General features: G+C 39.3%; 1 protein-coding gene across 1 annotated transcript in view; it reads left to right on the forward strand.

Moving 5' to 3' along the window:
- The window catches only part of ZNRF2 (zinc and ring finger 2), a 60,279-nt gene that overhangs the window by 30,390 nt on the left and 16,132 nt on the right, over nucleotides 1-13,757 (forward strand). Inside the window, exon 2 of the mRNA XM_080387311.1 lies at nucleotides 2,622-2,717. Coding sequence (XP_080243437.1) covers nucleotides 2,622-2,717 — 96 coding nt within the window. The remainder of the gene's footprint in view (nucleotides 1-2,621; nucleotides 2,718-13,757) is intronic.

Raw genomic sequence — 13,757 nt, forward strand, 5'->3', positions numbered from 1 at the left:
TCCACAAATTTACCTTTACCACTGGCAGCTAAGTTGGTCCATAAGGCTTAGTTAAGTGTGATGTCCTCTACTTTTTGGGTTCTTCAGTGTGCTGTTTTGCACACTGAGTAGAGCTACAGCAGTCAGATGTCCCAGACTTGCTGTGTCAGGAGGGTATTTGTAGTTGCTTTAACTATTACCTTCAGATCCTCCTTGACACTAGACAAGCCGCAAGATAGCGTATTGTTAAAATACTGCATTGCTAAAATGCAGACCGTTGGCTAGGTTTAGGGGCAGGTACATGGGAGTATAAGTGCATTCAGTTGAATACTCTAGGTGGATAACCAGAAAATTTTTTCACAGTTGTCTCTAAGTATGGTTTTAAGTAAAAGCATTATTATTATCATCATCATCATCATAATTTACCCAAACTCTCCCTACTGTTTTATTTGTATTTAAGTATTCCTTCCAAGCATTCCTTGGGTATGTACCTTCTTAATAACACTGTTAACTTTAGCAGTGGTTCTGAAGACCTATTGATGGTTTTCCCTGCCCCCTGTCACTCCCAATTAGACGTGCTGATGACCCTAGGGAATAAGCTAGAAGGGTTCTGTCCAGAAAGCAGAGAGAATCTGTTAATGACTGTCCCGGTGCTTAACTAGCCGTGAACATGAATGTTAACTTGCTGTAATGCAAACAGTCCCTTCTGGCACAGCAGGACTCAGGCTGCAGCATATAAGGAAGTTATGTGCTTTTCACATCAAAATATCTTGCCAATTATGCCTTATAGAAGCATATAAATGAGAATACTGCATGGATCTTAGTAGCTTTTGACTAGGCTTAAGAGTCATCAGCTGCATTAGGCTGATAAAGGTTGAGAGAAAATTTACCCCTGGTCAGTTTCTGAAGAAAACTGTAACAAAACAGTTGTGGGTGGTTTTGAGTGTTTGGAGAACAGAGATACTAATTTCGATTTTAGTCATGTTGAGATGCAGCCTGTGGGAAGGAGGCTGCATGGCCGAAGGGTCATTGACAAAGCTTTCTACAAGTACGTTAATCTTTTCAACTTGTTTTTTCCAAAAATGTGTTTGGCTGTGTATGCTTATTAACCTGTGGCTGTAACTGTTGTTTGTAAAGATGTAGGTTGGAGGAGGAGGGTTAAAAATAAGGAGAAAAAAGCAATACTTAAACTGAAGTGTAAAATTGACACAAAAAGAAACAGATGTGAATTGCTTATGACTAAAATGTGAAGAATCAGGGCTGTACTTTATCTGAGGAAGTGGTTTCCAGTACATGTTCAGCTGCTGCTCAGAGTTCCTCATGGGTGTTACCAGTTGTCTGCTTTGACTTGTGTCCTATTAGCTGCACTAAAGAAATAAAAACATTGCCTTGATAAATGAAATGCATTACTTCTATCAAGTACTAATGCTTCAGGTTAGTTGCTTGATCTACATCTGGATAATAATTAACAGTAAAGATCAAAATTCTCAGGCATCAGTAACTTGAAAGTGCAGCATCAAGTTTCTTGTCATTCTTGACTGAGTCAGTTTCTTGTGGACTCCCAAGGTTAGAAGTATAAAGCAACGGGCAACAAACTAAAACGTGTGGGAGCAGGCCCAGATGTGGATGTTGGTGGAAGGTGCAGTGGCCTTTTATACATGCCTGCATCGTTACTTTTCAACAGCATCAAAGAAAAAGTTGTTTCTTTGCACTGAGCATGGAATTAGATATTTTTGCCATAGATTGTCCTGTAGGTATACTCCTTAACAGCTGTTATGCATCAAGATCCCTGTTGGTGGCTTTTTGTCTCACTTATGTGTTAATTATTCAGCAGATCAAAATTAGTCAGACTTTTCTCAGACTTCTGTGGACTGTAAAACTTGCCCAACCTATCTTGTCTTTTAACTGGAAGACTGCTGTCTTTGGTAATGACATAAATTAAAGTGTTAAGCAGTTTTGTCATGGACTATTATGTAGTTGCATCACAATCCAGACTGTCTTAATTATTCTTTACCCCATACTGCCTCAGGCTGTGACCTCAAAAGCTAAACAAGGTCATGCTTGGCTAGGATGAGAGAAGTCGAACAAATTTAGTGCTACAGGAAATATTAGTGATTCAGTAGGTGAGGCAACACCCCTGAGTTAATGTTTTCCCTGTGCCCCAGACGGGTAAAAGATGCTGCAGCTTGCGTGCTAAAGATGTAAAACTGAGATCCTTTGTTAAATTTCAGTGCTATTCCTGGTAAAAATGAAGATGGTAATTCAGGGTTCCTGCCCAAGTTCAGATTTTAATAGCTATGTTCTCTACACATTGCTAATTTCTGTTTTAGTAAAGTCATATTATCCTCTTGCTCCTGTCTTAAACTGTTCTTAGAGTTGTTGGGAAAGTTTGTGTTCCAGAGGTGCTGACATGTTTCCAGTTGGCAACAAATGAATTTGCAGAAACAATGGTCCATTCTGAGGTCTTTTGAAAGCAAGGGAATTATATTCATGTAAGAAATGTCAGGTCAAAACTAGAAAGCTGCCAAACAATTTTATTTTCTTTCTTTTAATGTGGGCAGAATAGATTTTTGGCTTGAATATGTAATAGTTTATGCCTTGAATAAGTGTACTCACACTTAACATATTTTTATTTTCCTTAGGATTCAAGTGCCCTGTATGTTCAAAATTTGTATCTTCTGACGAAATGGATTTGCATCTTGTGATGTGTTTGACAAAACCAAGGATAACCTACAATGGTAAGAAAGAAGTAAGCTGATAATTATTTATTGATTTTAAACATTAGAGTGATAATGATTCTTTATTTAGAAAGATACTCTGGTAACTAGAATTATGTATGTTTTTCGCTTGTAGTTTATTTTTTCAAATTAATTCCGAAGAACTTCATCTTTTTTATACTGCATGCTAGTATAATTTACACTGTCGACTTGATCTGCAAGTGTAAAATTGCACGTACTTGAGTGCGGTTTTCTCATATTTTGACCACAAGATCAGACATTGGTCAGTGTGTGTTTAGGGCCCACTTGAGATATGTGTAGCTTAAATGTCCTCTCATCTAAGGACATCAAGTAGTGAGGCAGGTCAATCAGGTCCTCTTCAGGGGACATTATTAAGAACTGTTACTTGATGTATTGTGCATGTACACATTATTCAAGAAAACCCTTTCTTGAAGGTGCTGAAGAGCTTTCTTCTTCTGTAGCAGATTGTGTATGTGATACTTCATAAGGACTCGTAGTTATGTATGTTTTTGCTATTTCAGTGAAACTTGCTATTTTCAAAAGAATTGCCTGTGGCAGCCCTGTTTTTTCCCCTGCTGTTAAGCTCTCCTAGGCAACCTTTGATGCAAGGTAAACGGGACTTTTGCCACTGTTGGGATCAAGCCTTTCTATCACTGTGGCTTAGGCTGACACTCAGTTCTATGGCAAGCACACAAAAAGGTTTCAGAAAATTAGGAAGTAGAAAATCTTCCTGAAATTTTAGTGCCTACTTTGGCAGAGCCGCCCTACCATCAGGAAATTTTAAGTGCCTCCTGAACTAGCTTATTGCTCACCAGTCATCAGATGTGGAATATGTGATAACAGAACGCAGTCAGGAAGAAATTGTAGAGGAAAGGGAGTTGGACTCATTTTGGAGGTGCACAGCAACAGGTTGAGAATCAGCGGTCACAAGTTGCATCAGAGAAAAATCTAATTCAATGTAAGGTAGAAATGCTGCATGATGAAGGTGCTGAAACATAGTAGCAGGCACCTGAAGAGGTTGTGCAGCCTATGTTCTTGGGGATAATCAGAAATTGACTGAACAAGGCCCCAAGCAATTTAGTCTGACTTAGTCCTGCTTTGAGTGAAGGGCTGGACCAGAAGACCTCCAGAGGTCCCTTCCAACATAAGTTATTTCTTGCGTAAATAACCTGCAGTGTTATGGGGTCTTTGACCCTCCTGGCACCTTGCTGTTATGGTACCCTACACTGGGGGTGGTGTGGATGGTGTTTGGGGCTTTTTTTGTTAGTTTGTTGTTTTTTTTTAATTGGAACAAGACTTGAAAGATGGTTAAGCCCACCTTATTCTTTGTCTGGATAACAATAATGCTGGCCCTTAATTACAAAAATAATTTAGAATCATATACTTAGAGTTGTGAAATCCATTTCAAAGCACAGCACTTGGGAAAAGTATTTTATTTTCCTCCTGGTGTTACCACATATGTATTTGAGCAGATTGACTTCATCTAACAGAGTGGGCTTTCTTTCTTTTTGTTTTGCCTTTTTTAATTCAGGACTGAGCATTTTTCCAAGATAAGTTGATAGACATCTGTACTGATGGATGCTCAGCATTAGGGTGAAGCAGGCTAGTTGCCCCAGTTAGAGAGAGATAATGCACTTGGGATCAGTTAGGGTGGAGCAGGAGGAGGCAAGCTGGCAGAGCACAGCCTCTGGCAGTAATCCAGCTGATGGGCTGTCCACAAAGTAAAAGCTGACTGAAATCCTTTACCCCTGTTGCTTCCTACGTGTACATATGAGCACATTCAGCTGACTAACTTTTTTTCAGAGGTGCAGCAATTACATAAGGTGTAACCCCTCGGTATCGTTTGTGATGTTCATTTGTATCACAACAGTGCCATATTAAGACTTTTTTTTTTTTTCTTCCCCTGCACTCTTTCTCTCAGCTGGCACACTGCTGGTTGGAGCTCCTTTGGGCCATATTGTTACCTTTGCACCATCTGTTAAGTCAGCAAACTTCCAGATAAATGAGCAGAAGTAAAACCTGTGAGTAGCACCTGAAGCCACTATCTGGATAATCTGCAACGTGACAAAACCCGTTGTGGACGAGGGAATACAAGTTATTACCAGCAACATGTCATTTCTCAGTTTAGGAGTGTGTCTGCTGTATAGAGAGCCTCAGAAACTCATTCTAGGAAATTGTTATGTAAGTTTTCTCCTTTCAAACTACTACATTACATAGGCTGGTTTGAAAGACACACTTATTTAGAAGTATGGTCTCATTCTCGTAAATTTAATAGAATTGTACATTGATCCTTTTAACTCCAGTTGGTTAGCTCCTGGATTCGTGGACTAAATCTTCAATTATAGCCTATAGCTGGTTATTTAAATCACTGCAGCACAAAGAAATTGAGTATATAGCTTCAGAGTTGTACAGTGCTCAGTTGTTACTTTGTGGTATGATTGTGATCCCTTTAACAAACCTAATGAAAGAGAATTAAGTAGCAGATTGGTAACTTAATGCTGCCATGATTGCAGGCCCAGAATTACATATGAATACCTATATGCATGCTTTTTTTTTCTTGAATACTTTGCTGTTTGCTGTGAAGAAGAAAAACGTCGGTGATGGATCTGCCTTTTTGTCATAAGCTGTAAGGACGACACCTCAAGTTTTGCTTGAGAGAAGAAAAGATACTGCTATCAACTTTGGATACCCAAGTCTTCCAAAATGGAAGGAATCTCTTTATGCTTTACTTTCTCGTTGCTGTCTTGGCCTTATTCCATACATACTCAAATAGAGCCAATTAGTCATCATGTGCTTGTGTTGATCACTGTTGGTTCCCACTTCTATTACCACTAGCAGGAAAAATATCTTTTTCCCTCCCTCCTTTTCTCTCTTAAATTCTGTGTTGCTAGTAGTTGAAGGGACTTTGCAGGTTCTGAAGTGTTTAAAAACCGAACAGTTGGATTGAACTGTGCTTGTGCTTGTGTCTAGTTCTGTTCTAGATGTTTCCTCATGATACTGTAAATGTCTTAGTTATTCTTTCTAAGAAACAGCAGGGAGCTAATTGTATGTATATTGTCATTCTGAGAAGAGAGACCTTCTTTCTTTTTAAATGTGAGTCTGAGGCATACAGTCTTCCCCAGAAAAACGTTTTAAGACTTTTTAGTTGTGCTTTGAAGTTCAAAAACATTAATGAGTCCTCCCAGGCAATCTCTAATTGCTTTCTGAGCTACCTTTGTGCATTGCATTTGGCAGTAGGAAGGGTCAGTGAACTGCAAACTCTGGCAGCTGTCTGATTTACATGTGTTTTCTGAGAGTGGTCACAAACTTGTCCCAGTTCTATGCTGGAAGTTGTGCCGATTTTCATATAAATAAATCAGTACATTTTATTAGCCTTATTCTTTCAAAATCATGTGACTTGCCTGCAACAGAGATCTCATTGCTGACTCAATTTGGCATTTAAAAAGAGCTCTTTATTTTTTTCTATGGAACTTTGTTCCACATCACATAAACTACTTGGTAGTGCTCACACATGAACCGATATCTAGGCATTTTGATACAAAAGCTGGTTAAATGAATGGAATTGTGCAAAAACATTGTGGCGTTTGGTGTTACTGTCTTAGAGCCATGTTTTTCTTAGCAATTAAAAACTCTCTTCATACTGTTACTTGCTGAGTTGCTGAGAAGCCAGAGTAGGTCCTGGCACTGGTTAGCTACAGGTTGCCAAAAGCCAGTTTTATGAAGAAAGTGGGTTACTTGCTAGTTGACAGATTTTTTTGAAAACCACTTTTAAAATATTATATAGCCATACCTGTTCCTTTGAGCTTCCCCAAAGTGTTAAATGAGACCCCTTGCACCATCTCGTTGGAGTTGCCATGGTGAGTTATGCAGGCAGCCCACTTAGGGGCTACTCTGCCAAAGATGTTCCTTACAAGGTAGCCCTGTGTTTTGGTCAGGCAGGGGCATTTACGTGAATTCACTCAGTGCTTTGGAAGCCACTTGCCTTTAGCTCCTTGCTGATGATTAGACCTATCTGGTGAAGTTTAGATTTTGAATATAATTATTGTTCATATTTGTTGTTTCAGTGTTGATGCTTTTTTTTCACTGGAAGATCTTTTATAAAAATTGAGAATCGATAGGAGAGACTTGTGACTTCGGGGGCACGAGTTTTAGATGCTTTGCAACAAATGCAACCAAAGAAACCTTGCAGTAGTTCTGAAGTAATTCTGTTTTTCATTTTAAAATTCCTTTGTTTGTTTCTCAGAACACTTTATAAGACTTTATTATTATTCTTCATTTTTTTTATTATCATCATTATTATTAAAGGGTCCCTGTAAGAGCAGGGACTAGCAGCCTGGCACCTGGCCAGATGGGGAAGCCAGTGACCCTGGAGAGCTGGGGAGAGCCAGTCAGCTCACTAGACTGGTTGGCTGGCTTGGCAAGCCAGCCTGTCCTCTTTCAAAAGTTTTGATTGAATTAGCACATTCCTGTGGAATATTTTGGGTTTCATCAAGTCAGCAATTTGTGTTGGAACGCTGGTCTACTGGAAACTTTCTAAGCAGGTCTCCTCAAAGCCGCTTGCTCAGGGGTGGTACTGCTCTGACATCAGTGTTGCTTTCACTCAGACTACTCTGCATTTCATTCCAGTGCGGCAGTGGGTCTGATTATTGGCCAATGTATTTGCTGAGGTTCATTTTAAGGGGAAAAGCTTACGCTAGTGTAATTTCAGAGAGGGAGAATGTTGAGACATCCAGTGCATGAGCTGCTAGAGGCTTTTTCCTTACTCAAGGTAACAGCTTTGCAATTATTCTTTTTAAATTACAATAGTGAATTTTTTAGCCCTGTCATACCCAAAAAAGAGCAGAGGACCCATCAAAGATAATACAGATTACATATCTGATTTTGTATTCAACATTTATCCAGCTCTGTTTTGGATGGAGGATTAGTATGTGGAAAGACTGTTACGGACAGGATATTGAAGAATTAAGGTAGGTGTACAGAAAGGAAAACATGAGTGAAACTCCATGTGCTTTTTTTGTCCAGCAACACACTTTGTCTTCTGGGGTGTTTAAATCTAACACCAGGCACAGCTAGCCAAATGTTCCTCTGTTGTCTAACCGAATTCAAAGTGACTGGCCACAACAGTGCAACTGATTTAGGTTAGCAAGGATGGAAAGCAGGGTTTTGTCATGAGGATTTAAATATAGTTTATTCTAAATCAGTTTGGGTTATTGGGTTTTGTCTTGTGAGGAAACAGAAATGCTGGTACTGCCACATGCTGAGACAGACCTGCATGTGAGTGAGAATCCTGAGCTGGAAATCTCTATGAGCAATAATCTTGCCAGAGGAGATGTCAACATCTAAATGGCAGCTGTTAATATAAGTTTTTTGATCAAAAATAGAGACTTGAAGATTGGCATGAGTCACTTAAAGGATTAAATAAAAATATTTTCGAAATATTCTTTGTGAATGGGACTGGCCTCATTTTTTCTAACACAAGTTATAAGCTCAGTTGATTGGTGGCTGCTCCAGCTTCTTTGGGACAAGCTACTTGTGCTGGAACTTACTCAGTTTATATTGCTCAGTAGAAGGGAAGAAAAATAGTGCACCTTAACCTAACACTTGAACCACCAAAATACATGATTCTGGTAGTTCTACCCATTGCAGTGACTTGATTTCCTTGGTCACGTCTGTGCATAAAAAAAGGGAGACTATTTTACTCAGCAGGGATGATCCTGTCAACTCTGATGCACTCAAAACTTCAGTCTTGAATGAAAAGAATTGCTAACTTAAAGTTCACTTCTCTGCCAGGGTTCCTGAGATCATGCCCTAAAAGACCTTTCAAAAGGGCATCTTGCCAGTCTGTCTGGAAAAGCTTAAGCCTTCCTCCTTGTCCTCATCCTTTAATAGGACTAGACTTTCAGCAAAGCAGTACGAAATAATACTAAAGCAAATCAGTTCTTTCATTCCACTTAATCTGAGTTATAAAATTTTCCATGGGATTTCTCAATTCTTCCATTTTTGGAGTTTAACAAGATTCTTGGCTAAAAGTTTCTGGTTTCTTGCTCTGCCCTAGATGGTGTGCATGCTGTGTAAGTATTTTAACAGGACACATAAACAGACACTCATCCTGTGCTTGCAGTTAAAAACCTGACATTTACTCTTGTTTTGATCTTATGTACTCATGAACATCCTCCAGAGTATGTAGGAGGTTCATTCAGTTTCCTTGATGCTTTAAAATTGTTCAGTAGTTCTTGAGTAACAGTTGTTATTCTGTGAATTGGTATAGTATCAGCTCAGACTTTTCGTAGCTTGTCTTGCAAATCATTGTTACAATTTTAGGGTGGGAAATTGTTTGAAGAACACAATTATATTAAAATATATCGATTAGTTTCTACTTCCTCCCTTTGGGAATTGTTGGTAATGTTTGAACAAAGAGGAAACTTCCACTGGTGTTCACCAGTGCAGGCTGTGGATAACTGTGCGTCCAAACCAGGCAGACTGCCAGGACGAACAGTGGCAAACTAGCTCTTCCTCCCTTTTGTTCAGTAAAGCTGTGTTTGCTTCCAACCATCCCAAATCTCCTTCAGCCGGTTTTGTTACCTCACAGAAGAGCAGTGCTGCAAAAGCAGCCTCTTATAGTGCGAAAAGCAGCCTCTTATAGTGCGGGTTTGTTGGGAGGGAGATTGTTCATTTTAAAGAGTAATGCTGACAAATGTCACTAAATAAAAATACGCTCAAGTTCAACATGTATCTACTTCCTAAAGAGGGTAGGACCTGCTTCAGTGACCCCATTTCAGTCTCACTGGATGAATTGGGTCAGTCTGCGATAGCATGGAGTTGCAGCACTTTGAGAGGCTGCAGTCTCTTATCATCCCTCCAAACTGTCAACCCTTTGCTATGGAGTCAAAAAAGCAAGCTATGTATTTCTAATGGTGTGGCTGTGAAGAAAGGTCCTAAAATGGGAACAGAGTGTAACTGAGAGGGAAGTGCTTTGAATGTCTGGAACGGCAGTTCCCAGAAATGCAGACTGCCCCATTTATGTTGGTAAGAGAGAATCTCAGGGGTTTAGTGGTGGTGGTTGAGGTGAATATTACTTGGTTTACATTTCATGTAAGAGAAGGGGAGGCACAGATTTGTAAAGAAGCTATGACACCTCACTTTCATGGTTCGGGTTGGGGATGCTCAATAGATGATTCTGAATTGTGTTGCTGTAATGAAGTAAGGCCGACATGCTTGGATCCTGCTGAGGAGGGCACACTGCAGGGATCACGTCCATTCACGTCTTGAACTTTTCTGGTTTTTTGCAAGTGTGATTTACTCTTTTAATGAACCTTTAGGGAGAAAGATGTTTGCTGGGTGATTCTCTGTGTACTTTCCCTTGAGCCAGGCCTAAATCTGCTGGACTGAACTGCCTGCGTCAGAGCCATCGTAAATCACTCCTGGCCAAAACCGCTGCCATGTCACCTCATACTTAATTCAGTTCTTGAGAGCGGAGCAACAATTTTTTTCTCAACACGTTAGAATCTTCTTTATATAAATGCATACAGTGCTGCAGGAATATTTTATATGCAGCACTGGATAAATACAGTAAAGCTTTTGACAACTATAGAACAAGCCTGCTTGTTTCTGAAAAAAAAATAGAGAAAATAGGATCATTCATGTGGTGAATAGCTCAAGTTGTTTCTTTTCCTTATAAGCTATGCCTAACCTCAGATGCTGTCGTTGTCTGGTTTTGGTGCTGACAGTGCTGCTAAAGTCAAATGATAATTCTTGTCCTAGAAAATGACAGATACACCTGTGAACCAGTGCTGCAAAGAACATCTGCGCGTGACATGAGTGATTCAGATCGGGTTAGAAGGGGACCCAATATATTGTGCTGTATGTCATTGTGTTTCTCTTACATAATGGCAGTGCAGTGCTGCATGCAGTAGAAAGCTAAGGGACAGTTTTGTTTGCTTGGTAGCAAGCGCTTACTGTGCTGTGACTGCATCATGTGATGTGGGCAGACAGGAGCTACCTTCCATGTCTTACACTTAATCAGTCTTTAGCTCTGAGAGGTCATTCAGAGGATGTCATAAATCGTGTCTGCAACTGCTGCAGTCTTGTGACTGCTGGGAATTTAGCTTCGGGGGAAATAATGTTCCTGGTTTTGTATGGTAATTCTGTGGTCTTTAAAGCTGATACCTCTAAAACCTTGAGATTTTACTCGTTCGTTAGTGGCAAACTGACTTATTTTTTTGTAGTTGCTCTGTGGAAACAAAATCCATGAAAATATACAGCATTCCCTAATCTCAGAGAATAAGTTTCAGTGGCTGGATTTTGAAATAAAGCTACTTGAAATCTTCAGGTTTTTAAAAATAAATGTCAAACTACATCTTGCTGAGATTGAGTGATCTGTGTGGGAATTTCATGGTATCTCCTTCCCTGAATTCCTCACTGTTTTGCAGGAACTAGAACAGATTATTCACAGATTAGGGTTTTTTTTTTCTAAAGAAATATAAAAGAGTAAGAGGCACTTCTTGCTTAGAAACTGTTTGAAGGGCAGATCAATTGAATGACCTGAAATGTCATTTGCAATTTATTTTTTTCCTTCAGATTAAAAAGTTGCTTTAAAACCTGCTATCCTTTGCTTACTTAAATAGTCTTGTGCTTCTGAGTTGCAGTCTCAGCTCTTCAGTGACAGAAGAAGTCAGCCCTGCTTTTGCAGGGTGTTTCAGTTGTAGAACAAGCCTAACACTGTAGAAACAGCTGGGTGAAAACACTGTTAATGTGATAGAGTACTCTCACTTTTAAACTGGGGATTATTTTCACTGCTTACACAGGAGAAAAGATTACCAGGTTTTAGTATTTTTAACAAAATCCAGTGATTCTCCAACAAGCTGTAAACTGCCTATTGACAGGAATTAAATTGATTGTATACTGCTTATTGTACCATCCCTGGAGGAACCTCCTTGCTTCCCGAAGTTTGCGTAACTGTCTCACATGGCTACAGATTTCTTCAGCTGCAAAAATAACCCCAAGTTCTAACACACTGAAACAGGAAGAACTTCATTTAGTGCTGAACTGTATTAACTCTTACGAAACCTTGTTAAAGTTTGCTGATAAAAACCTCAGGCAACTTCCATTTTAACCCTGCACTAAGAGCTATCCATAATTTAAAGCCATATCAAATTTTCTTCATTTTGACCACGTTCCTCATCCCCTCCTTTCTTGTGCAAAGTTTCATTGGATAGACTTCACATATAATTTTTAGGTATTGGATAGCCTTCATGTAGCTAAGCAATAATGTCATTTTCATTGACAATTTTTAGCCCATAAGTAATGTTTTTGTTTGGAATGAAGAGATAGGGGGAGGATTTGTTTGATTAACACTTTTATCTTTTTTTTTTTTTTTTCTCCCCAGTTCCAAGTAAGTCTGTTTCAGTCTATGGCTTTATTAGCTGAAATTCCTTGTTGTCTTAATGATGTCCAATATTTTTGAAATTTAGATTTCAAAAATGAGAACAAAAATAAAACTTAATATAGCTGTAGAAATATACTGCCAGATTGTGTGCATAAACTTTGAACAGATACTGGAGAACTGTCTTTGGGGACTTTTGGAGGGTTCTTTTTGACACATCTCCCATGTTAATCTTTTTGTATTATTATTTGTGAATTATCATAATTGCTGAATGCTGTTGAAATTATGTGTGTGTCTTTTCTTGAACTTAAATTGCTAGGATCTATACATTGATGCTATATGCTTTAAAATACAAAGGAAGATTTATTGGCACTTTGTTGAGGTTTTTCTCCTTGAAATTAAAGATCCGTATACTTGCGATCTTACTAGGATAGTAAAAACTTGTAGGTACCTGTTAGCACCAGAAGTACTGTATCTCTATGCTTGCTGGAACAAATTATAATACTGGATTACAGGTTAGTGTAGAGCAGAAAAACAGAGATAACTTTGAGAACTCCGACTCAGTATTTGATGTTATCAGAACTTTTTGCATTCAGACATGTTTTGCATTCCATCTGTATCGCCAGGATAATTGCATTTAAAATAGGAATAGCTTGTAAAAAGCAATCTGTCTGCTGTGAATTGAAAAAGCAGACAAGTAAAAATTATGATTTATACCCCTGTTCTGGGTATGCACATTGACACGAAACATTCAGCTCTAACTTGGAGAGGAGTGATCTCGAGCCTGCTGGGAAAAGCACCCTGTAGGCCTAGCACCTGGCACTGGGGCTAATAAGCCAGACTTTAGGCACGCTGAATTTTGGCACCAGTGTTTTCATTGTGTGTTGCTCAGTAATGCATTGTATCTTCCCTAAGAATAGTGTCTTAGTCAGACACACCTGTTTTTCTCCTCTCCTCCTGTTTTGAACTTAGGCTTGTAGTCCCATCTTTCATGCCATCTTCCTTAGTGCACCCTACGCATTCATTTTGCATCAGATCAAACCAAAGTCCTCTACAGGCCTGCAAAGAAATGAGTCAATTATTTGGCCAATGTTAAAAGACTGGAAAAAAGACTTTGCAAAACTAGTTGTGCTCAGGGCACCTGTAGGAAGCCTGGAATAGGAATGTGAAAAAGGACAAAGGGAACAAAACACTGAATCAAATCCTACATCCAGCTTCAAAACAAGTCACCATTTTAGTAACCTAAGTTGCCCAGAGTAACAGGGTAGCTAACTGCGTCTGAGCTTTTTCTCTTTATTCCCCCTCTGCCTTTGCTCTTCAGGGATGCTATTGCTCTACCCTTTCCTTCCATGAAGGTTTCTAAATGCGGCCACTTCACCTATATTTTGTGCATGAGAGTTCCCACAGATCTCAAGGCCAACACATCCCCATCGCACTGTTTATTGCCAATTGTTACTGGAATGAAAATTCTTAACTGAAAATCATTACAAAGCAATTTGTCTGGCTTCTGACCATGGTTTCAGTGATGGTGGATGGTTAAAACCTTGCCATTTGGAAAAAATGTCTTCTGCAACCTTTTTGTTCTTCCTTGTTGGGAATAAAATCAGTTTAGTAGCTTTAAAAAGTTGGCAAAGCAAGAGGGATCTCCTAACCTCGGT

The sequence above is a fragment of the Falco punctatus genome, assembly GCF_963210335.1.
Source record: "Falco punctatus genome assembly, chromosome: 4".
NCBI lineage: Eukaryota > Metazoa > Chordata > Aves > Falconiformes > Falconidae > Falco > Falco punctatus.